General features: G+C 32.0%; 3 protein-coding genes across 5 annotated transcripts; 2 read left to right on the top strand and 1 right to left on the bottom strand.

Annotated features, from left to right (window-relative positions):
* Nucleotides 1-542: 542 nt before the first annotated feature.
* Nucleotides 543-7092, bottom strand: LOC142524532 (conserved oligomeric Golgi complex subunit 6-like). Of its 2 annotated transcripts, none has more exons than XM_075628561.1 (11): nt 6698-7092; nt 6203-6255; nt 4854-4963; nt 4639-4746; nt 4387-4454; nt 3764-3887; nt 3536-3682; nt 2719-2982; nt 2353-2640; nt 1746-1892; nt 543-1299 (listed from the first exon to the last, which is right to left on the bottom strand). In XM_075628561.1, the coding sequence occupies exons 1-11, from the start codon at nt 6793-6795 to the stop codon at nt 772-774; spliced, it is 1935 nt and encodes a 644-aa protein (XP_075484676.1). In that variant the 5' UTR covers nt 6796-7092; the 3' UTR covers nt 543-771. The 2 variants fall into 2 exon arrangements, with proteins under 2 accessions (XP_075484676.1, XP_075484675.1); XM_075628560.1 differs by having other exon boundaries at nt 544-1299; nt 4854-5001; nt 6698-7091.
* A 670-nt stretch (nt 7093-7762) lies between these two features.
* On the top strand, nt 7763-12759 carry LOC142525162 (F-box protein SKIP31-like). The gene is made up of 9 exons (XM_075629340.1): nt 7763-8066; nt 9137-9523; nt 9633-9706; nt 10147-10219; nt 10460-10570; nt 11132-11306; nt 11441-11559; nt 12030-12090; nt 12454-12759. Exons 1-9 carry the CDS (start codon nt 7992-7994, stop codon nt 12522-12524), a joined length of 1146 nt encoding a protein of 381 aa, XP_075485455.1. The 5' UTR covers nt 7763-7991; the 3' UTR covers nt 12525-12759.
* Nucleotides 12760-14632: 1873 nt separating this feature from the next.
* On the top strand, nt 14633-15795 carry LOC142524826 (uncharacterized). 2 transcript variants are annotated; one of them, XM_075628943.1, is made up of 2 exons: nt 14633-14909; nt 15405-15795. In XM_075628943.1, exons 1-2 carry the CDS (start codon nt 14633-14635, stop codon nt 15644-15646), a joined length of 519 nt encoding a protein of 172 aa, XP_075485058.1. In that variant the 3' UTR covers nt 15647-15795. The 2 variants fall into 2 exon arrangements, with proteins under 2 accessions (XP_075485058.1, XP_075485057.1); XM_075628942.1 differs by having other exon boundaries at nt 14633-14924.
* The last annotated feature ends 11011 nt before the right edge of the window (nt 15796-26806 follow it).

The following is a 26806-nucleotide window of genomic DNA, read 5'->3' as shown; positions in this document are numbered from 1 at the left end:
ATTAAATTAAATTCTAATTACTTGTTCCTAAGAATAAATTTTTTTATTAAAATTCAAGTGTAAGATTTTCTTCTATTTAATTATTTAAAAATAAATAATTTATAGAATTAAAATTTAATGTAAATAAAATAATATGAAATATTTTAAAAATGACAAAAATTTGTGTCAGACGATCTCACATATCATATTTTGTGGGATATCTTATTTGGATTATCTATGAAAAAATATTACTTTTATTATGAATATCGATAGAATTAACTCGTCTCACACAGAAGATTCGTGAAACCATCGCACAAAAGACCTACTCTTTAAAAGTACTCTTTTTAGAGTTGCGTTTCAAATCCATGGGTTGAAGAACTTTGAACTAAAAACTGGTGCAGTTAGAGATAACATTAGAATACGTTTTTCAAACGTGTTACACAGTTTCTCCACCGAAACATAAAAATTTCAATTGGATAATACGTGATATTTGTAAAGATAATATTTTAAATAATTTAACAGTAATTTTGAAGGCATAAATTTTTGAAAAATTAAAAACCCAAAATAATTTTATTACCATAAGGTCAGATAATGGAGGGACAACGGCCACCATACAGCCATGAGCCAACATAGAGGTAAAAAAAAAAATACATGTAATTCATCTATAAAATGTAAACTATCACATTAAAATCAAAAAATACACCTGTGACACATGGACGGGTACCTTCTGTGAAAAACTAAATCCAGGTTCATATTCTTTTCACATTTCACAACTTGAACCAATCCACAGTTTCAGATCCCCAAAATGGTCCTTATCTGATCAGGAGAATGCCTGACCAATGACTTAGGTTCCGCATATCCGTTCCTCGGATCCATGATGGCCTTATATATAAGTTCATAAGCGTCGGCAAGAGTTCTAGCCAAACGAACACAAGCTTCTGATCGAAGACTTGGAACATTCATTTGCTCGAACTCAGGGAGAGAACTTTCGCTTCCTAAAACGAGCCCGAAGAAAGATTTCAAACACTCGGAAAGAACAGTGGAGGACATGGCTTCAGTCTCAGACATTGGAGTCTTCGAAACTGATTCCTCAGAGATGTCGTTGTTGGTCAATGAGTCCCGGAAGTAAGACATTTTGTGCGACAAGTTGCATCTTCGAAGAATGGAATCTACTTCCTTTTCAACGAGATCGTGCATGTGGGTTTCTATCATTGATCCAAGTTTTTTGATGTATTCAGATGCAGCTTCGTGCCCTAACAATGGTTGTCTGATAGAACACAAGCAGTTGATCAAAAATATTTTGGAAGGTACTTCACGGATCTGGCAGCAAACACAGCCAGTAAGTCAAAGATGTTACAGAAGACGAACTTAAAACTACCAGAGATTTTTTAATTCGAGCAACGAAGGCTTTCAATTGGATTGTTTATCGATCCACAGATCCCATGCTAGGAGGGAGGAGTGGTGACTCTCACGTGAATAACTTTTCAAGAATGTGTTATATATGGTTTCGCTCTAAATTACTCTAAATCCATCCTTATTATCAATATTATAAGATTCATCGTCGTATTTTCACAGCCAAACGAAGAGAAACCAATCATTACTAAGATACTAGGTTCAGAGATCAAAGTATAACTACACGCAAAAAATGAAGCGGAACTTGGAAATTCTTCATTTAAATGGGGGAGACTACCAAGCCCTTTCCTTTCTAGTTCTGCCCCCTATTTCCAAATAGAAAATCCAATGAAGAAATTTTTTTTAAAAAAAACCTGAGATAAAGGGGTTGAACTGCTGTTATCCAAAATAGCATCTATAGATGATCTGCGGAGCTGAGCAGGATCTGAACTTCCTCTACTTCTCCTTGACGACTGAATAACTCCTTTGGATTTATGCGCCTCTGCCGCTTGTTCACACATCTGAACACCAGGGGCAAGAATTCAAATTGGACAAAAGATTAAAGAAAACCAAATTCACAAATTTTATCACTGAATGGAGTATTAAAAAAAAAAGCTTAGCAGAACACTTCACTTATTGGAAAAAGGTAATGCTGTTGGAGCAAGATCTTACGATAGACAACACTCTTGCACTAAACCATATGGTCCATATTGCAAGGGAGTAGTTAATCTTTGTGAAAAAAAAGGTCAAAGTGGAATGTTGTACGATTTAAAAAAAATGAGCTATCATTCCACCCGTCTAGCTTATGGGTGTCTAGCAATCCAATCTATGTAATAAAATACCAGAGTCATGCTTTTTCATAGTAAAAATGTGGTGCATAATTGGGATAATAAATTTTTATAATTGCCAGGAACACTTTTGCATCAGGCATTGGGTATCCTATGCCATCATAATAATTTCATTACTCTGAATATAACACACCTGAATTATTGGGTCCAACAAAGCAGAAATGACCGGTTCAAATGTAGGCTTCTTTCCTGACGAATAAACCATCACACCACTGTCATGTGTTTCAATTATTTCAAGAAGCACCGACACTCCTTCCCTTACAGCTGGAGGCGGAGAAAGATCGACAGCAACAAGTGGAGGATATCGTAGGAGTTTCTCTCCCCGAGTTTTTAGTATGTCAAAAAAGGTCTTTTGAGCAGCATCCCTGAGAGCCCAGAGTGTATTACAGAGAGCTGTTTCTCTTCCTAGCAAATCTGATATCTGTACAAAGATAACCAGCCGACACAAATTATAAAAGTAAAAAGGACAAATTGAATGTTCATATTCTGTAAAACTTACAGTGTGGCTGTAAAACTCCAAAGTATTACTGAGTTTGTATGAAATAATAAGGTTAGGCTGAGATTGCAAAGCTTGTTCGACTCTCGCTTTAAACGGTCGACAAACTCCTTCAAATATCCTGTCTAAAACAAATGTCAAGTCCGACTCTGTCTTTCCAGTATCATTCCCGGATATTTTGGAGAATCGTTGAGCTGTTGGTCCAGTGTCTGTCACAAAATCTGGATCAAGCAACGCAAGGACAAGTTCTCTTTCAGATGCCAATGCCTGACATATAACCAGAGAAATTGTCAACAACATCAAAGTACATTCGCCGTAGGAGGTCATATATTATCTGGTATACATAGCACACGCCGGGCGTGCACGAAATACAAATAAAATCCATTAAATAAATTGCTCACTTTTTAAACTTTCATGTTTATATAAAGCTTGTTAATGCAATCCTACAAATTAAAAACTTAACAAAAAATCTAGATTACTAATTTAGATTTTCTTTAGGCTTTATATTCCATCATAAACTAATCATATAATACACAATTATATCTTATGTGTTCACCTTTTGAGGTTTTGAAATTGTCCATTTTAAAATCTCGTCTATGCTTGAAATTTGGGGTACCTATTGTGAACCGTATTCGTTTTCTATACAGAAACTTGGATCAAGATATTGCATTAAAAAAACAAATCAAGAACACTATACGGACATTTCAGGAATTATACATACAGTAGCCAAATTTTTATTAGTATTAATATTTCTCACTTAATGTATGGTAAAACATGAAAGTAGCCAAAAGATGTTAAAAAAAGGGGGAAAATAATCTACCTGATGCAACCATCCCAGCATGTCACCTACGTATCTTAAAGGGTCGTGAGCATGAACTTCTATTGGTCTTGGTAGACCACCAGGCCCTCCACGTGTGAGGGCACTAATAAATCTTCTGAATAATGCATTATGTCTCATATTTGCTACCTATAATCCAGGAATACTTTATGAGAAAAGCAAATGAAGCTCAATATGTTTCTCTAGTTTCTAGCTAGCAAGCATGAATACCTCTTCCGCACAATATTTGAATAGAACAGGTCTTTCTTTCAGGCATCCAACTGCAGTTTTTAGGAGGTCGCTGACTTCAGGATTGTCAACATCCCCAAGACTCTTACACTCTGTTTGAACCCATCTAGGAGAAATACATTAGCAGGCAACCTTGAGTGATTGATATTTGATCATAACAATAAAGAAACAATTTTTTACATGACAAACAGACGAGGGTCGTCAGAATAGTGCATGAAAGGGCTTAGAAACCTAATAATCAATAGTTATAATAATGCCACATATTTCTCTAATAAAAGATTGAATCCTAGAGCCTCAAACTGATGGTAAGTGTATTATGTCCAATGAGTTTGCTGAACATGAAAAGTTTAAATCTCATCTATGCTTAATTTTTGGTGTGTTGTACATGTTTCATTGAAAACCAAACTGTTTCCGCAGGTACAAGAAACATGTACAACACACCAAATTAAGATATCAAGATGCAACAAATAGAGAAACTGCTATCACGGCACCAAGCCTATCCTATCCTAAATATGCTATTGAGTTACCTATAGTATACCCGATGTGTGACTGCCGTGGCTAGTAAATTTCTAGCTCAAATCAATAAATATGTTAAAACAAATTACCTGCACAGACGTTCGTAAGCTCCTTCTTGATAAACAGCCATCATATCCATAAGCTCCAAACCAGCTCGCTGCAAATAATGTTACGTGAATTCAAAACACTATAGTACCAAGGGTATGCTTGAGCAAAAGTATGGCAACTTCAGCTAGATATATTGCTTTCATCAGGATAAGATTAAAAAACAAGGCTTTAAAGAAAAGAAATGGAGGAGAGTGTAACACAAAGGACAAATAGAGATGCGCTCAAGAGAGGACCTGATGATGTGTCCTCAGCAACAATTTACAGTTGGCATGAATTTCTTGAACATGAGCAAGCGCCTTGAAAAAGTTTTCATTAAGGTCTTCCTCCCTCAAGGCGTTAATCTGAAAAAACAACAAGAAACAAATAATAACTAGATGATAAACGATACACAGACTTAACCCAATAGCTGAGGGCCAGGCAAATTCAACTTTTGAAAATCAACCAGTACCTCATCATTGGAGAGCTGATAATCACGAAGAAAGCATAAAGCAATCTCCTGCCTCTGTGTAGTGGTTTCAAGCTCCAGTTTAAGCCTCTCTGTTGTACTGATGATATCACCTGTGGTAGCATTACAATTACTCAAAGCCTTCGCAATCCTACAGCACAAAATCATGATACCATGATCATTTTTTTCAGCACAGGATGTTTCTTCTCTTAATAAAATCTTATTTTTCTTGATATCAGAGTAAGTATAGTTGGCATTCAAAGGAGCTCAAATGTGCGAAATAGAAGGGTATAAAGGAGGTATCAATTTCAATTTTCTTCACTGAGGGATATTAAGGGAAAATGACTTTCTAAATAAAAGAACTTCGCTAGGCACATAAAAGACAAGGCATAGCCTCATAAAATGGTCTAAGTAGCGCAAACGATTAGGAACATAGAAAAAATGGTGTGGTTTTCTTAGCGTCGATAGATGCTCTAGGTAATTCGACCTTTTGCTAGTCAATTTGAATTTTAGCATGCGTGTTTTCTTCTGATAACCTATCACGTTAAATTTTCCTAATATTGCCTTGAACGCAAGGTTCCACCAGAAGTTCTCAAGAAAACATGAGACTGGGTTCAATCAATGATCACAGAGGAGTTTAACATTATGTTTAGGGTATGAAAAAGAAATTGCCCTGTGCTAACTACAATTAACATAATAATCAAAAGGGATATTAAGAGTGTGACATTAAAATATTTAAAACAAATTTAAGAGAAAATGCCAAAACAACCACTCAAGCAATGCTACACGAGGAGGGAGACCTATAAAGAATGAAAAAGGCTTAATATGAGTTGAAGTGCTGCTTGACAAAAATTCCCAACAGATTCCTGTGAAAAAATATAAAAACCTTGAGAAATGGTGAGTACATGGTGACAGATATAATAGGCTTGATGGATGAGTGAACTCTTAGAAACATGAAGGCGGGATTGTGAACAGAAATAGCATATGTTGCACCAAACTAACTACATTTTGCATTTGCAATCAACTAAAAACATCTTCACCATTGCTATTAGTCGTCTCTTATGAACCTACTTGGATTGATTTACTGGAAAACCATTTTCATTATAACTACCCACCTTCTTTTAACAACAGAATCAGTAATGGAAAGAGCTTAAAGTGACCTAATCATTATGCACATGTCGCACATAGATAGACAAAACTATAAATAAGTGTAAATAATTTTCATGCCATTAAATTTTTAGATAAACCAAAAGGATGATGATAGGCCAAAACTACTGAAAGGTACAAGTAGAATATTAAGCAAAAGCGGAGAAATAAGTATAATTAAAGGAAAATCAGGAGAGCTTGCATACTTATCACAGCATTCAGCCAGAGCATTAACCTCTTCTTCCACCTGATCCAAGGCCTATAAAGAATCCATCAACCACACTAACATTATCCCACATGTTACGTATTTGACAGCATTAGCATCAAACAAATAATAAAACCATAGAAAGTAACTGCACACTGAACACATCATTATGAATAAACTGGTTAACAGGAATGAATTTGAAACTGATTCGTAAACAAGGTATATAATTACACAGAGTGTAAGAGCCGAGTGTCCTACCAGTAGAACTAAGCATGCCTATTAGTCAGATTCACAGTTAAATCCAATGATGGACAAACATAGATCAATTTATAAAGTAAAAAACAATCGAAGCTTTCCAAATTCCCAGTCCCTCGATCAAAACTATCATGGAAATCACTACAAGACCAAATTATTTATATCTCATAATTTCCCGCAGAAAATGAAAACATTAGTAGCTGTACCCTGCACGTTTGACTTAACCGATGTATTCGTATACCTGTTGAGCTGTAGCAGAGGCGGCGATAAACTCCTCATTGATTGAGAGGCCGCGCTTCTCAACGGTAAATCTGAGGTCCCGACGAGCGTGAGGTGCATTGTCCGAGTAAAAAGTGGATAGAGTGTGGAGAGAAGCGAGTAGATCGGGAGTGTCGGTTCGAGTCTCCAGCACCTTCTTCAGCTTCCGCGACAGCCCCGGAGCCAGCGCATTCGCAGTCCCCATTTTTCTCAGACGGAAAAATGCCTCTCCCCCTACAGATACGCGATCGCTTGCGCGCACGAAATTTCGTGAGAATAACGCTTGAATGGCGTCGCCTTCTTGTCCTCTGTTTTGCTCAGCTCCGTGAGATCCGGGAATAGCGCCGATTTTCAACGGTAAGGGAGAAATGGGAGTTGATGCGCACCGCGTACAGCAAATAAATTCCCGTGTACGGAATAATATTGGGCCGTATTGGATGGACCATGAGGCCAGTAACATCTTTATGCCGTTGGTTATGATTTTGACTCAATCACAAGCCCCAAGATAGGTATTTCATTGTGACACACAAAATATTTGAAATCTCAACTTCATTCGTATCACATTATATGTCTTTATGGGTTAAGATTTTGTTTTTTGCAATTATTGCTTGGATAGTAAGTACAATGGTGTTTTAAAATCAAATTTGAATATTTGATTTTTGTTGATCAATCACAAAAAAAAAAAAAAAAAAAGAGTAAACTGAGTTGTCCGAAACCGTTCTACATGTAAAATCGTGATTGTTTAAGAATACTGACCAATCATATATGACAATTCGGTTTACATTATTTTACGAAGACCGAAGCCTAATCATCCTTAGAAAATATTTATTTTAAGTCTCAAAAATTTTCATCTGTTTATGAACGAAGAAAAGAATAGGATCTTTTACTATTATTTAAATGATCAATCAAATTAATTTTTTAAAGAACCAATATTTAATAAGAAATTGAAGTTTGTAAAAATATATAATATTGAAATTTATATATTTCAGAACATCTGTAGTCAAACGTCACGACCCATCGACCCGAGAGTCGCTCACGGATCCACATTCTACGAAAAACCGACCCGAAAGCAAGCGGATCCCACCGAGGATCGCATCTCCGTGGCTTCACTCCACAATAAAATAGATCGACGGTCCAGGTTCGCCGCAGCTTCCATCTTTAGATCTCCGGCGGCTTTGCTCCTTATCCCCACCGCCTCATCTGTATGTACACACGATTTCTGCGTGTATCATTTTCGATTATTATTAAATTTGATTTTTTGTAGAATTTTTTGTGCAATGGCTTCTGACGATGAAGACGAAGGACTTGCTCGGTTTCTCGAATCCGAAGTCCTCTCCGAGATCTCCGACCAGGTATAGATGTTATCGTCCGTTTGGTTTTTTACGTTTCGAGTTTACGTAATTGATGTTGAATTGTAGATTTGTACGAATTATGCACGAAAATCTCTAGAGATATACGTGCATAATATTGATCAATAAGAAATATATGGCCTTGCAAAAACGAAAAAAAGCTGTTTTTGGTGATGGAAGCTTATTTTATTATATATATATTTATAGGTGAGCGGTGTACTCTATTTTTTTATTATATATTCTGCATGATAATAGTGAAAAATATCATATTCAATAGATATATAGAAGTGATCTCAGGAACTTTTGTGTCGGATGACTGAGTTGAATGGAGTAAAATTTAGCCTTTTAAGGAAATTAAAAGCCAAAAATTTGATCTGCAACACATGTAATTGTGTTTTCAACTGGTGTCAAATGTTGGTTGCGTCTATCTGTATGTTATCACCTAAATTATATACTTTGCTATGCGGATATGTATGTTGGGTTATTATTGCAAGAGTCTCAGAAGGTACTGTTGCTCCTGCGTGGAGTCAAAAGTATAAAGTTTATTTGTGGATGGTCTCAAAAATATTAGGGTTTGCTTGCTGAAAAAGTATGTTCGAAAATTTTAGATTATAAAACTATTATTTATTGACCTCTTATTTGAGAAAATGGAGATTCCAGTGGAGGCATAATATGTTGGTCCTATAATTTATATTTTCTTAAGTTTGTTTTGGATGCTTTAGCCTTGACCATCACATCCCCACAACCTGCCCACATGTTTATGCTTTGGATATGTAATTTCAGGTGTATGTTCCTTTATACGGCTTACACGGGAGGAGATGCATTAGATAATAAAACTATTTGCTGATCCACGTCTCATGTGTTCAACCTCTTAGAAAAAAGTGGTTTCCAACAGAAACTCTCTACTTAAGCAATGCCTTTGTAATTATATTGTGAACTTTTGGGGTCTGTAGGTTAGATATTATAATCTTAATAGGAAGGAATTAGGAATTTACAGCTTGTGTGTGACATTAACCCTTTTACATGTACGTGTGATAGATCATGACTGAGGTTTCTTGGACGGTGTAATGCAGGAGGGGTCCATAGAAGAGGCATATGGGAGGGAGAAAAAAGAAAGAGATGGTAAGAGATTGCGTGCTGAGGAAGAAGGGGAGCTAAGTGAACAAGAAGAGCAAGAAGCAAAGAGAATTAAAATTGAGGAAGGTGAAATCGGTGATGTAGAACGGTCAAGGGCTTTAAGATCGTCATCTTCATCATCGTTGCCAACCTCTGAGGTGGAAGCTGAGGCGCATTCTGCACTGTCACCTTCAAAGAAAAGTTCCACTGTAGCGGACAGCATTAACAATAATGGGATGCACGGTAGGGATAGCAGAGAGTTGCCTTGGAGAATTGTTACCGGAATTTTCAGTAACATCCCTCCCGAATTGTTGTATAACATCCTCAAGTTTCTCTCCTCTGAGGTATGAAGATGCATAAATTATTTTCAGTTTTTGTCCAGGATGAATCTGTATTGTTTCTGAACTTGTTATTTGTCTTGCTGTTGAATCTTTTCTGATTATTGAACTGCAGGATCTTGTTTCGTGTTCATTGGTGTGTAGATTCTTTAATTTTGCTGCTTCCGATGAATCCTTGTGGCGTCGCCTGTAAGTACTTCTACCTATGCTTCCCCTTTATCATCATATTTACCCAACTCCGAACCTATAACTGTAAGCAGACCACAGAGCCCAATCTGGCTTGATGAAACATCATACATTTATGCAGATGTTTGCGCTTGTGCATTGTTCTTTATCATTTTTAGTATCAAATTGTGGTGCTTTTGTCGTATCTAGTAAATTTGAAATACTCCTGTAATAGGAATTATGCTTGATTGGAAGTTTTTGTAGTTTTTTTTTTAATGAACTATTTGATACAAAATGAAATGGATCAATATTTATTTTAGTAATAAACACACTTACTCTTTCTCTCACGTGTCAGTGATTTTGTCTTGCATGTAGTCCATCAGTGCTAGCAACATAAATCAATAGCTCTGAATTCTTTTTGTATCTTTTGTATGAAGAATAGTGATTATAAGTAATTTGTGTAGATATTGTCTGCGATGGAGTCTACTGTCTCCAAAAAAACTCCGAGAGTGTGCATGGAAGAAGCTTTACATTCAGGTGAGTTTGGTTTTTGTTATTTTTCATTTACTGTCGATATCCTTCACAACGAAATGATTGAATGTCGAAATGTTGCCATTGATTTAGAGTTTTACATTTGAGCAGCTGTCGTGCTTTCGTCATCCTTAAAGAGCCAGTCTCATGTTAAATCTGTGATTCTTAGTTTTTTTATTTTCTGATGGGAATGATCTTTTTACAATATTACTTTTGTGATATCAAACTATTTTGTTTGATTAACAGCGTGATGAAGAAGATATGGTTGAGTTTGTGAGGAGTTGCCCTAATGAATTTAAAGAATATTACATCCAAATGCAGGTGGCTAAGAGAAGCCAAGCACCAAATCTTTCTCAGGTAAATAAAATTTACAATTGAATGAGCTTGAATGTTAAATTTACCCCTAGCTCTTTTATATCATTTTTTTATAAAATTTATTGGCATCTTAGTTGAAGTGTGTCAGTACATAAAAAGTCGTACTGGTAGTTGTTTCTTGATTTTGATGTGCAGCGAGTTGATTCTTCTTGCCTTTGGCATTAGAAAGGAAGAGAGCCTCTCTGAATTATGAATTGTGTTTCCTATATTGAACGCCCACAAGGATTTTATGTCAAGTTATTCATCTTTTATATAACGATAGTGTATTTGATGAATCCTTAAGCTGTATTACTTTAACAATGTTGCTTTCTTTGCACCTTTTTTCCTCGCCTACCTCAGTTAGTTGTATACCACAATCTCTGAAAAGATGCTGAATAGCCAAATAGTTTTACTGAGGTTGCCCAAATCTGTTTTTTTATACCATTACTTTTCACGGACCTTAGGTAAGAGGGCGATTATTGGGAGTTGCGAATAGTGTCTTCCCCTTTTCAATGGAAGCAAAATAGGCTTCGCCCTAACTTTTGTCTGATGTTTGTTGTAAAGGTGAATGATGATCGTATTATTCTAGACAAGACTCTCGCTGATCAAATCTCATCGTGGAAGAGCAGCAGAGGTCTGTCTGATACTGTGGAAGTCAATCATGCATGCTCCGGAGAAAGTTGCACTTATTATCATATTGGGGATGTATTTGTTTGTGAGAAGACTGGAAATGTTCATGGTAAGAGACTATCTTTGCTTGAAATGTTGGGTGGAGATTGAAGGGATGATAAATTTAATTGAATGGGTTTGTTAAACAAAAAGCAAACTTCTTGATTCTCAAGTCTCAACCATGGTTTCCATGTGTTTATGCAGTTTGTGATGATACATGCAAAGAAGTTGTTATGGATCCCACGAATGAACTGTTGGTCTGCACCATCTCTGGGCGTTGTTTTGATCGTTTACTGTCACCATCCGAAATGGAAGATGATGCTGTAAGACATTTTTCTTCTCCGACTCGTACTTTTTAGCTATTTTTCATACTTTGCTGTTTAAACATTCGCATTATTTAACCATTTCCTGCTATTTTCGTATATACACAAAACATTTTTTCCACTATGTTCTTCAATTACATCTCGTAAAAAGGCATCTCAGAATTTATTTGTCCTAATGTTGAGGTATAATTAAATTGTAGAAACCAAAAGCTAAAATTAATGACATTTCAAGAGATCAATTTGTTTTCAAAATGGTGTAGGGTAGTTATAAGATTAAGTTTCAATTAGCCTTGAGCATCTCGGAATAAAATTCTGAATTTTCGCAAGCTGGAATTTTGATGATGGAGTATATTTTACAGAAATATTGCATTTAAAACAAAAGTTTATTTTACTTGTCTTTTATTGATTTTTCCTCCCCTTTAAACATACTAATCCGAATAATAGATTTTTTCCATGTTCTGAAAATTCAGGATCAGCAACAAGGTGGTGTTGCGGATGAAGCCGAACCATTCATGGGATCTGGTCGTTTTGGTAAGAACAGTTAGTTATTTATGTCACAAAATTCTAGGCAGTGTTTGTTTATCTTCCCGGGAAATATTTTCATTTCCTGGAGACATTAATAAACATATGATGCTATTTTATAAAATTTTCTCAAAAATACATTTTCAATCACTTTTATATTCTCTAGTACAATCATTATTTTGTATATTCACTCATCATTTCATTACTGGCCCAGTTATCCCATGTTAATTAAAAAAAAAATAGAATGGAAAATTCCCAAAAGTATTTTGAGAAATTCTGGAAACATTGTTGATCAAGTGTGTCCTATATATCGTAAGATCTCTCTCGACTCCGTTTCTTTGTATTGATATCTGTGGTGTTGAAATGTCTCAGCTAGAGCTTATCTACTTGGATACAATTGCGAAGATGAAAAAGAACTGGAAGCCGCATTGAGGTTTTGCTGATCTACTTTTGCCTGTACTGTGGCATGTCCATATTATTAGGTAATCTGAATAATGGCACCAAAATGTTCCAGTTTGAGTCTATATTTTGGGTTTCTTGCATATATGAATATCTGAAAGATCGAAGCTTTAATTTGAAACTCGTCTCAGTGAGATGGGATTCATTTAATCTTATCTAAATCGATTCGGAACTTAAACTTGTATGATGATATGGTTGAAGTGTGAACTTTTTCTTTTTTCCTTTTTTGTTGATTGTCCGAAATATATAGGGATTTCACCTGTTAAGGATGAATATAGTAGTAGTTTGATCCATAATATGTGTTGAACCACGAAGTTTTCGCTTGTGTTCCTGTAAATGGTGATGAAATTTGCTCCAAGATTTTTATAACTAACGGTAATGTGAAGGGTGTTCGATTATATTTTGGTTTTGTTTTAGATAAAAATTCGAATCAAACCATATTTTATTTTATTGGTTTTACAAAATTTTAACCCAAAACAAGCCATGAATAATTTATAACCAAATGAAATCAATTCATGCATTTTAGTTTGATCTGGTTTGGATGATTAATTTTAAATTTGATATTAATACATGAGATATTGAAATTAAAGAGTTCATAAAATTTATATAAAACTTTTTGGTTGTGAATGATTGGAGAAGTTATCTTACCACAAATGTTTATTTTTTTAAAAAAAATGAAGTAAAAACTTTTTACAATGGTTAAAAAGTTGAAAAATCCTATCTCGAATATTAGAAAAACACGGTTTCTAGCTTCAGATCCTTCTTCCCCAATGAATTCTTTTGTTTAAAGAAAATCTCGATTTTATTATTTTATTTTAAATAAAAGTATTTCTAATTCATTTAATAATTTTAGATTCTAAAATTTCGTTTGGACTAATACTTATAAAATGTTTTTATAAAAAAAATTTGAAAATTATTTTAAGAACAAATATGTTTTAATGTTAAAAGAAATTTCTTTTGATTTCTATTATCATTTTCATATTTAAAAACATCAAAAACTATATTTTAATTGTTCTTTAAAATATATATTTAGATAATACTTTTTTAAAAATATTTTCATGTTATATAATTTTTTTTATCTAAATAAATATTTTAATTTTTTTTACTTATAAAATATTTTTAAAATACTTATACATAATTTATTTCATTTATAAGTAAATTTCTATGAAGCCAATTTTTTTTTTTCTTTTTGACTAATCTACACAGAGAAAGTAAGAGATTTGACTAAAATAGTGGGACCCATTAAAAAGGTTCACGCGTTTAAGCAACGCGTAGAATCCGAATATCTTTTGCTATCCATTTCATGATAAACTATATATTATTAATTCGTGCGTATCCACTTCCCATTTATGTTTGATTGAATCATTCAAGATTTTTTCAGGACTTTCTTCGAGGTGAACCACACATCTCTCTCTCCTTCTATGATCTATCTCTTGTTACGCACTCCCTCTGTTTGTATATGTTTTGTTTGAGTGAATGATCTGGATTCTATACTGTTTTTGGTATTAGTAGTGCTGATATTGTTTCCAAGATTGATGTTTTACGTGGTAATATGGTTGATTTACTGGGTTTTCGTTTATAAAGTTTTTTTCTTTCTTTCTTGTTTATGATCATGAAGAACAGCTGGATCCGAGTGTTCCCTGTATTGCAGTGTGTTTGTGGATGTTAAGCGTGCATTTGGATGTAGAAATTTGATCGGAGGAAAGAATTTGAGCTTTATAGACATTAACATAAGAGTTTTAAATGATAAGAGTGTGAATTTTTATAAAATTTCTGGAACATGTGGATCCGAATGTTGGTCCACAGAGCCCTGGATCTCTTTCTTGGACCATTGTTTGGGATTGGTGATTTTGATTTCTTTATAAAGAATTTGGATAATCTGTAGTAAGTTCTTTGGATCTTGTTGTTCTTCATTAGTGTTTTTTCTGTGCGTATAAATGCCTTGAATTGGAATAAAAAGAACAAATACTCTCCTATGTCTTTGATGTTGAGTTAATTTAACCATGTTCTTGAACTTGTAACATCCAATGTTTTATTGATGTATACATTCTGATCTTGCAGGTCACGTAGCTTGATCGAGATTAATTGAAAAATGGGAGGTGGTAAGGAAAAGGATCGACATGATGAAACTGATAAGGGGCTTTTATCGAATCTGGCTCATGCTGTAGCCGGTGGTCATAATCCATCGGGACACCATCCTCCACAAGGTTATCCACCCCAAGGCTATCCTCCCCAAGGAGGCTATCCGCCATCCGGTTATCCACCCCAAGGAGGCTATCCGCCATCCGGTTATCCACCCCAAGGAGGATATCCACCACAAGGGTATCCCCCAGGAGGTTATCCTGGTTCGTCTGCCCCACATCACTCAGGTGGTCACCACTCAGGTGTGTTGCCGACTGTAGATTTATTTGTTCATGTCCTTGATTCTATTTGGTGAAGTAACTTTGTAGTTTTTATTATCTCAAAGTATGTGGTGACCATTTGGATATTTATAATAGTTAAAAAATTTTGCATAACAATGAAGTAATGTAAAAATATATCCTAATCTTAATAATGTCAAACCTGATTTAAAATTTATAATCATTGATATCTAACATCTTTCAAATCATGGAACAAGAGTGCACGTATAATACGTTAGCAAAAGTTTGTCAATCCCTCTCTATACAAAGTGAATGCCGCTCATCAAGTTCTTGCTCTGTGAAGTTTATGACTGTAGATTAATAACTAAACAATAATCACGAGAAGCAGTTGCCAAAAAAAGAGAAAAAGGACAACTCTTGTCAAAATATGCGCGAGATTCTTATATTCAAGTTCTTATTTAACATGTTGAATTGCTTTTAAATGTGATCCTTTTATGTCTCCAGGTTCTGGTGGGATGGGAGGAATGCTGGCTGGTGGCGCAGCAGCAGCAGCCGCCGCCTATGGCGTTTCACATCTGGCACATGGAGGCCACTCTGGCCACGGTGGTGGTGGTCACTTTGGCTATGGAAACCCTATGCATGGCGGAAAGTTCAAGCATGGAAAGCATGGAAAATTTGGGAAGCATGGGAAATTCGGCAAGCACAAGGGAAAACACTCTGGAGGGAAATTCAAGAAATGGAAGTAATCTGTTTACTCCAAAGTTATCGCGGGTTATTGCTAATATACAATGTTATGAATAAAATGCGACATTATTTGTTTGTCTTTGGGGTTGAAAACATGATGGATTTTCAGTGTGTGATTTATGGATGAATTAAAGAGCTGTATCCCGTTTTACATTGATGCTTTCTTGTGGACAAAATTTGGACAAAATTGTTTATTAGATTTGGATTTCAAATCTATATTGTTGTCTTTCTTATGTATATGTTTATTTCTCTGTGATTTTGTTGTTATTTTGTTGAAATTGACTATTAGTAATGTATATTTCATGCTTTTTTTGGCAATATAACATAGATCTAGTTAAAATTGAATATATAAAAATTTATTTCATATGAATTCTGTTTAATAATATTAATTAATTAATTTAAAGACAAATTTCAAATAAATCTCCAAACTCTAGTTTCATTTAGAACTTACTCTCGTGTTCATTAAAAGTTAGTTTAAGCTTCCTATTATATTTAAGATTTTGCAAAATCATCCTTGAACCCTTTTTTCGGTACGTAACGTTGTTATACCTATCGAGTTTGCCTAAATGCATAGGACTACACAAGGTTTTCAGCCTATATGCCATGAATTATGGGTGTGTGTGTGTGTGTGTATATATATATATATATATATATATATATATATATATATATTAGAAAAATGTACGTGCGTTGCACGTGATCAACTAAATTGCTGGAAATATAAGTACGAAATTTTGATAATATTTAAATGAATTAAAATATGACTAATAGCATTTATTAATTGAAACAAACCAAACCAAAAAATCAAAAATTATGACCATAGAAAGTATATGAATCGGAGAAGTTATCTTATCCACATGACACACTTTCCAATATACTTCTTGGTTGATTTTGATAACTCAACAACTCTTTGTCGTAGTTTGTTATAATATACATATAACTATTTTGGTATACTCAGCAAGTATATGATCGTTTTTAACATCTATTATGTTATTTAAAATCCTCATCTGGGATCTGACATGCTCGTAGTTTACTTCCCTATCAGGACGTTTTTCAGTTTTCTACATTGTTTTTATCCAGTAATCTTATTTTCCAAATATTTATTTTATTGTTGAATGATTTTTCAGTTTTTGACAATCATCAACTATAACTCATAAGAATAAATGTTGTTTTTAGCCATGATTGGTTTTTACTTGTGATTAAAAGTATGTATAACATATATATTCTCCAACAACATAATGGTGCTGTAATTTCTTCAAATATCGTGATATTTGTAATATCGTTTTTATATATTTAGTATCAATATTATCAACATATAGTTATAAGTTTAATAAATTTTTAACAATTATTTCTCAATCAGTGTGAGAATAAACTTGAAAATCTTTTCAAATGACCATATCTTAGAACTGTGTCATCGTTTAATTTGACGCAATTCAGGAAAGTCATTTCGTTCTTCGTTTTTTAGAAGATTTGGAACAATAATTGCGTGCATCATATCATGGGGATGATATAGTTTCAATCTCATAAACAAAACAAATTTTATTCTATCGAGTTTACATTTTGTTTTATAATATTTTATATATTATGGAACGTCATACAAAATTAATTGTTGTATTTTAAAAATCTTGAGAAGGACATGGATAACGTAATTAAGATATGTATATGAGATATCATTCAAATATATATATCATAGTATTTGTCTTATTCAATATCTCATCTAATAATATAACTGTTTACATTTCATGAGCATCTTATAATAGACAAAATTAATTTGATGAAATATTGTATAATTCAATTTGAATTTCACTATTCGGCTAAGTGAATTTATTTGGCAAGTAGTTCTCTATGTTACCATCATATATCTCATGAATTAGTTTGTTAGCCATTTTAACTAAAAAAATAGACAAAAACAACATCTTAGCCACCTCGAAATATATCAAGATAATATTGGAAGAAATAAAGTGCAACCGGCTCAATGTCTCAATTTACTAAAAATGCACAAAATTGATCTATTGTGTTCACAAAGCTTTAGAATTGTTCTCATACCATTAAAAATAGAATGAGAATTATACACAAATTTTTTTCATGTATTTCTTTTTCTGAATGAAGAATTTTTCTTTTTATTTATTTTTTGAGAAATATTGATATTTTATATGGCATTAATATGTTGCAAACCATGAAGTAGCAACATAATCACTATATAACCCTTAAAGGTTACACATAAAATTTTCCAATTTCTTCTTCATTGTGCAGTGTTGAAATTTAAATATGAATCATTCTTGATCTTAATATTTTGCTTTAAATACGCCTTCAAATATATATGTATATGTTTCATGTCACTTAGTTAGACCTAATTTCAAATATCTAAAAAAATGTGTTTGAATTATATCATACAGAAATAGGGTCATAGTAATACGCAGCATTATTTTTTTTAACACGTTTTTTTCATCCACTATGTTTGTCATAAATTTTTTGTTCAAAATTTGATTAATTTCTTAACTACATGTAAGAAGAATCAATAAATTATATAACTCACAGAAATCATATATTACCATCTTCATAGAACATAAGACCCAAAATATGTGGCTTTGATTGATGTACTCTCATACATATTTTCATATAAACAACAAGACAAATAATAGAATATCAGAAAAATCAATTGTCGCCAACAATACTAAACAAAATGAATTAAAAAAATTCATGACACAAAAAACCTCCGTAAAAAAATGATAACTCAAAGTTAAAAAATAATTTATTTAGTACAATAACAAAGAAATTGAAGTATATACGAGCAACAAAGCATAAATCACTCTCAAATTAAATACTAACTCATATTATTCAAAATTTTTATAAATTTTTCAATATATTTTTTCAAATAAAGCGAAGGCGACTTATTAACGTCATGGTTTCATAAATATTTTACTTTTTAAAAAAACACACAAAGGAAAAAATGGTGCCTCAAAATCATCATGAAAAATCATTTAATAAAATCTTAAGAAATAAAAATATAATACGAAGTCACACAATTTTCCTTAAATCAAAGAAAAATATTAGGCCGTTGACAAAATATATTTGGCAACGGCAAAATATACGTTAACTTGTGATACAATTAAAAATTAGAATAATGAATAAACATTTAATTAGAACAAAATCATGTGCCAAAAATTTACTTGATATTATCTCTTTTAACAATTTATCCATGTTGTTCTTCCACCAGAAAACTCATAGATCCACTAATTTTTTTAGTCCACCTATTAATTTCACAATAAATAATACTACAAAAATAATATAATCAAGCACATAAAAACTCAAATTCAAATACCTTCAATCAATTTAAATAAAAAATTTTGAATAGAGAATATAATAATGTTGTAAAATTTTGAATAGACAGAAGTCTGGAAATACATTTGTCCCAATAAATAAAAAAATATTATCTCTTTATATTCTGAGATATAAGCTAAAAACGAAGAAATATTTCATCATTTTTAATATTTTCTAAGTCGCTTCAAACTAAGTAATCTAAGCAAACTGAAAATATGCATTATGTGTTTAAGAATTAACAAAATATCTCAAGGAAAAAAAATTAAAAATAATCATTTTTGTGGGATATATGATTTTGTTTTATATTTTCTTTCAGTGAACAAACAAATCACATAAGGAATCCAAATACAACATGATCAATACAAACGACATATAACACCAAAACATGTAATGCTATGTTAAAAAACTCATCTCCTTGCAAGAACACAAAATGATCAAATGAAATATATTATTTAGTAATATTTTTTTAGCAGCATATATAAAAAATTGACTAAATAGCTTAAAAACAGTTTTTGGAGTAACTTACATATAAACATTTCTCTCAATCATGTATCTCTATTGACACATAAAGAGTTTGAAAATATCTTTATTCTAAATGGGATAAAGAAGTTTTATATAACCTTAATATTTATTAATAATTTATTTTTATTCAATCCGACTCATCTCCCTTCTTCTGCTCATTATTACCTATCATCAATATGGTAGATATTTTTCATGAATTTAACGAAAATGTATAAATTTAGTAATTAAAAGTAAATTAAAACAATAATTAGTTTGATTGAGTTAAGTACACTATTAATGATCTTATTAAAATAACATAAAAAATGGCTTAAATAACATCATGGACATGGAAAATTGTAAAACAAAAAATGGTAAAATGTTAAAGTTACAAATGAAAATCATATATTTAATAGATAATATTTATTTAACACCATATATCGAAAATTGACTAAATAGCTTAAATGTTTATATTGAAATCATCTACATACAAATATTTTCTCTCAATCACATATATTTGTTGATACATAAGTAGACTTAAAATATCTCTATTGTAAATGGGAAGAAAATGTTTTATATGAAATTAATATTTTTTAATTATTTAATTTTTCAATGTCACTCATCTACATTCGTCTTTCTATTATTACTTTAATGTTCGCAATATTAATAATTTTTTTAATGTATAACATCATGAGAGTGATTTTCTATTAATTTGATGTCATTGTAAATTAATTTGATTGAGTTAAGTACACTATTAATAATTATCATATTAAACTAACATGAAAAATGACTTAAAAGACCTCATGAACATGACAAAATATAAAACAAATGAAAGGGTAAAAAAGACAATTCACAAATGAAAGTTAAGTATACTATTAATTAACATATTAAACTACATAGAAAATTGTTTAAAGAACCAAATAAACATGACAATATAAAATAAATAAAAGGGTAAAAAGGTAAGCTCACAATTCAAACTCATATATTTATAATAGTAATAGATTAATTTTTTTCAATGCCACTCATCTACATTCGTCTTCCTATTATTACTTTAATGTTCGCAATATTAATAATTTTTTTAATGTATAACATCATGAGAGTGATTTTCTATTAATTTGATGTCATTGTAAATTAATTTGATTGAGTTAATACACTATTAATAATTATCATATTAAACTAACATGAAAAATGACTTAAAAAACCCTCATGAACATGACAAAATATAAAAAAAATGAAAGGGTAAAAAGAAAATTCACAAATGAAAGTTAAGTATACTATTAATTAACATATTAAACTACATAGAAAATTATTTAAAGAACCAAATGAACATCACAATATAAAATAAATAAAAGGGTAAAAAGGTAAGCTCACAATTCAAACTCATATATTTATAATAGTAATAGATTAATTTTTTTCAATGCCACTCATCTACATTCATTTTCCTATTATTACTTTAATGTTCGCAATATTAATAATTTTTTTAATGTATAACATCATGAGAGTGATTTTCTATTAATTTGATGTCATTGTAAATTAATTTGATTGAGTTAAGTACACTATTAATAATTATCATATTAAACTAACATGAAAAATGACTTAAAAAACCTCATGAACATGACAAAATATAAAACAAATGAAAGGATAAAAAAGAAAATTCACAAATGAAAGTTAAGTACACTATTAATTAACATATTAAACTAACATAGAAAATTATTTAAAGAACCAAATAAACATGACAATATAAAATAAATAAAAGGGTAAAAAGGTAAGCTCACAATTTAAACTCATATATTTATAATAGTAATAGATAATATATATATATATATATATATATATATATATATATATATATATATATATATATATATATATATATATATATTCTCACCATCATCATCATCATCATTCTTCCGTATAATGAGTTAATTGTTTTACCTCTTTGGTCGGAATGTCGTTTAGTTGTATCAACCAGGTTTTACAGACTGCTCCTCACAGCCTAACCACGCAGTCACAACATATGGTTCCTGACGTCGATCCCTTCAACAGCACTAAGCACAATCATGTATCGTTTCCTATCATAGGGTGTATAGTAAAGAAGTTTAATTTTGAAAATAATACATGAGAGGGACAGTAAGTCTTTGTTCTTTTATTCAAACATACAACATATTATTACATAGTAAGATATTGTAGAGGAGGAGAAAATTTTTTAGCTACTTATAATAACTGGAATTACAATACACATAAATTGAAAATATTATAAATTTTATTTTGAAAGAAAAACGAAGAGGTTGAATGATACTTTCATCTTCTTTTGGTCATGATATATATATAAGTCTCGGTGGATTTGAAATCCAGACTTCAAACTTGTGAATTTCTTTTTCAGTTGTGGCTGACATAATCTTTTAGTTGGTGTACCACTAGTTATAGTACTAATGGGGAGTGGTTGGATTGGATGTCTTCTTTACCATTGTCAGGGAATTTTTTGTTTTTGTATAGTCCCCGGGGAAAACGTGACTTTTGTAGATCTTCACCACTTTGACTTGTCTCCATATTTTGTTTTCGGTCAGATCTTAGCCGAAAATCTTTCCCCAATTCTAGCTCTTTCTGGTTTGGGTATTCTGGACAGATTCTTTCTGACCATCTTCCCACATGAGCCATATTGTAGAATTTTCGAAAAATTTTCTTTACTCCCCAGCAGCTTGCTGTTCCACGGAAGATTTCTTTTCTTTTCAAATATTTCTTCTGCAAAGCTTGTAGTTTTTCTTGTCACGATATTTAATAGAAAAATTAATTTACAGAATTTTGATAAAACTTAAATAGAAACTTAACTTTGTCCATCTCTATGAGACAAACACATAAGTCTCATGCTCGTTTAGTGGAGATGTCGTCTTTAGTGAGTGATGAAACAAGAGGTGTTTCATTATCCGGAGAATCCTTGATGAACTTCTGAATGTTTATGTCTGGTCTTCTCAACTTGATGAAGTGAAAGGCTTCATGAGATCATTTCTCGGCTGGTTTTGGTGTTTTACTAAAAAAGTAAAGCTCCAAAATATCTCATCTTTACAAATAATCATTATTTGATCATGTTTCATGAACAACTTCCTGGATCCATTTTGGTTGTGCTGAGATTTCTAGGAAGCTGTGTGATGTAATATTAGCTGAGGTAAGAGCCCCAAATTCATATCATATTTTACCTCCTTATGATATGAATTTGGTTTCATCCATATCATATGATACTTTTCTACTACATCAACTCGAATTGTGACTAGGTTGATGCCTATTATTGTTTTCAATTTCTCTCAGTACTGTTAATATACCTGAAATAGAGAAACTATAAGCTCGTTAATACAAACATTAGATTTTCTCTTGTCATTTTGAGATCTAAGATTGATATCTTCCTCTTCAATCCCCGGAGTGAATGGTTGAATTGAAGCCTCAAGATAAGGATCCGGAGCTTCAATTTCTACTTTGTTCGACTCATCTAAAGATGATCCCAACTTATCACCTGTTCTATGGGTATTTGAATCTTCTGCTCTAGGTACATAGTCATATACTCGAAAACTCTTAATTTGGGAAATCAATGGCTTCTCAATATAGCCTAGAGAACTGACTTTTGCAATACAGACTATAGATGAGTATAAGTTTGTAAACAACTTGTTATTCAATCAGAAACAATGATCTTATCAATTTGTTGTAGCATATCCGCAACTTCTGCATTTAGGACAAGCTTATTGAACTCGAGGCATTGCATTTCAAGGTGTTCTGTCAAATGCCTATACATTTTCATGATGACATCGACATTAGCGATGTACATCTCTTTTAATAAATCTGCAAGAATATTTTAATGAGATTTAATAATAACAAAATCAAAAATATAATTTTGACACAAAGCTTGACATCTCAATATCTAGTCTTATCGGGTTTAGATTAGATTTTATCTCAATAATCTCCATGGTTGCTGGGAATTTGGATTGACAAGTTTATGTAAAATGCCTCTCTTAGTCTCTGGATTATGACTTTGTGATCACATGGTGTTTTGAACACTAATCATCTAGTTACATTTTCTTGTGTATAGATTTAAACATTTGCAAGAAATTATTTCCTAGCATAATGTCTACTCTTGTATTATGAAAATAAATCGACGGTGTTTTCACCTTGTACCAAGGTATTTCTGATTAATATTTATGTCATCTTAATCATTTTATGTAAAATTAAGATTATATTGGAGAAATCTCGTTTAGCCATATGAGATAATTCTTCTCCCAATTCTTTTGGAAACACTCATTTTTTTGTTGTATAGATTTCCGTTCCAGAATCAATATAAGCAGCAAAATATTTTGCATTATTATGTTAATATCCCTACTAGTATGTATATCAAGAATGAGCTCGTGATCATTGGATTTTTCATGTTCTATCATCTATCATGACTTTCATTCCATTATTTAGATATTTCAAAGGTTTGTGTTCCTCGAAAAACTCTAACCCAATAACCAATTGATCTGGTTCTTTTCATGAGATTCCTTTGATATGAACTCCCAGTTCACCAATATTGATAATTCCTTAAGAAATTTCTATCAAAGATTGTTCCAAATAGTATATAGTATTACAAGAAAATTGATTTCTTTGTCTTGTAATATCAAATACTATTTCGATTTCTCTCCAGCCATCCGGACATCAAAGCTTTCCTATTTTCGAATAGTTTTTTAGTACATGTTGGGCTTCCTGTACATGTGTTTTTTTCCCACCTATGACTTATTATTCTATCTCCTTGAAATGACAGTCTTCTTGATTCCAGTCTGAGTTTTTGATTCCTTTGTGTAATCATTTTGTCTTTGATCTGAATATATGTTTCATGTATTAAATGAAACTTGATTTTTCTGGAGAAACTGTCTAATCAAATTTTTTAAATATTTCTGGTATTTCAATAAACTCATTTATAATAAACAATTCTGAGTGATGTATATTAGATAAAGAACATGAAATTTGATAGGTAATAGAATATGGTCTATTACAATCTTTCATCGTCCTCTTTTTTTTGATATTTTGATATAATGTTAAAAAACATCTGAAATATCGATCTGTTAGTTTGTAGGAAATTTTTGGGTAAATTATTCATACAATTTTTTATGTGCATAGATTTCATGAGATTGTTCACAGTATTGAACTCATTCGTTTATCGCATATAACAATGTCAATAGGTGAATCTATTCCTTCTTTAAAAGTAGCTTTTATCATAATTTGAATTGCTGCGACATGAAACTATGACATGGTTAGTGCGACCTCTATTTTTAGTATTTGCAATTTCTCCTTAATTTCTTCAGAAAAACTTAATTGCATCTACATCCTCTTTTCCCTATTTTTTTAATTGGGATTGTCATTTTCTTTCGAAAAACTTTATAGATTAGATGATACATTCTATTTCTTAGGCTAAGATTTTCTCAGAATTTTTCTACATGTATTGCAGACAGCCTTGATATCTTTGTAGGATAGGATTTTCTCTCGTGAACTTTTGAACCATGTTATGAGATATTGTCACCTGGTTAAAGAAATCAGACAAGTCATCATGTGTTTCGTGTCAAAACACCTAGTTTTCAGTCAAATTATGATATTGTTTCATATGATTCTTCATGACTCAATATTTCTTTTTCTTCATATATACACTCATCTGAAACAATATCTTGTATACTTGAACTAGATCTTGTTAATAAACCACTTCTTTAATATCTGGAGTTGGTTCAAAGCATTTTATCTCATTTCTATCATTTTTTGGACAATCGGTAGAAATATAAAATATTGCTCCACATATCCAGCCATTACAATCTTTAAAACTTTCAATAGCACTGGTTTGAATTCTCCTAGTCTATCGAGAATGAACCGAACCTATCTCCCGGAGTATCAATTCGGATGACTAAATCAATTCACAAACAATAGTTGGAAAAGCTCATCAGCCACCTCTTTTGGCCTACGATGAGATGTTTAACTGGCTCTCCGAACTTCACTTTTGAGTTCCAATGGTCGATCGGAATATGTTTCAATTTGTGATAGTGAAAGTTACGAATCGATCTCGATGAACTGATTTGCTTTTTCGAGAGGTAAAGTAATTACAAATGCACATGAACGTGTATCACCAAGTTTTGATATGCAAACTGGGGTTGTCTTTTGATTTCTATTTTTTCTCTTGTTTCTAATTTTAACTTGTGGAAAGCCACCGTGTACCCTATTACTTTTTAATTTATTCTCTCTTTGGGGAATATTGTTCACATTCGATTTTGATTAATAAGCAACATGAATTCAAGTTTTTACATTCCTGCCCCATTTCTTGTTCTAAAATTAGATAAATGTTTGAAATTTTGATATGCAACATGGATTGAGCGTGTTGAAATTTTTTGTCCTTATGAACTGGGAAAAGGTGAAACAATGTTAAATCATAAATTAGATCATAGACAAAAACTTGTGTGAAACGGTCTCACATATCATATTTTGTGAGACGGATCTCTTATTTTGGTCATACATGAAAAAAATTGTTTTTCTGCTAAAAGCATTACTTTTTATTGTGAATATCAATAGGGTTGACCGGTCTCACAGATAAAGATTCGTGAGAGACCTATCTAGATCATATTACTTGTTTATCAGAAACACCTTTTCAAGTTGTTTCCACAATTCGACGGTCTTCGTTTCCAATAAATCTATTAATGTATCGTTCATCTTTGGGAATATTAAAGAGGTTATTGTTGTGAAAAAGTAAAAATTTATGGTAAAAAGTAAAAATCTCAAACTCTCAAAATTTACCAAACTACACACTTTATAATATTTTTCTCTCTACTCAATTGTGATTTTCTTCACAAATGAGAGATCTATTTATAGGAAATCTTTACAAATAATCCAAAAATAAAATACATCATTACCTACATCATCACACACTAATTTTCAATATTTACAACTCTTATTTTCAACATTCAAATATTCAACATTCAAATATTCAATACACACATTTTAAATATTATTTTCCAATACTCCCCCTTGTGATGATGATCATGATACGATGATGTTTTCATTACGTATTTTTGTACTGCCTCGTTAAAAACCTTACTTGGAAAAACCCATTGGGATAAAAACCATAGTAAGGGAAAAAGAGTGCAGTCACGTAAACTCTCCCTGATGTTGACATGAACAATTCTTCACAAATTTCGTAGATTGCGCATCCCAATATTATATATGTGCTTTCTGAATATTGACGTAGGAAGTGCCTTTGTGAAGAGATCTGATGAGTTTTCAATTGATTGAATGTGACGAACATCAATACATCTATTCTTCTCAAGCTCCTTGGTGAATGCGAAGAACTT

The sequence above is a fragment of the Primulina tabacum genome, chromosome 14, assembly GCF_025594145.1.
Source record: "Primulina tabacum isolate GXHZ01 chromosome 14, ASM2559414v2, whole genome shotgun sequence".
Classification (NCBI taxonomy): Eukaryota; Viridiplantae; Streptophyta; class Magnoliopsida; order Lamiales; family Gesneriaceae; genus Primulina; species Primulina tabacum.
The sequence above is the reverse complement of the archived record's forward strand: the minus strand, read 5'-3'. Positions and strand labels throughout refer to the sequence as shown.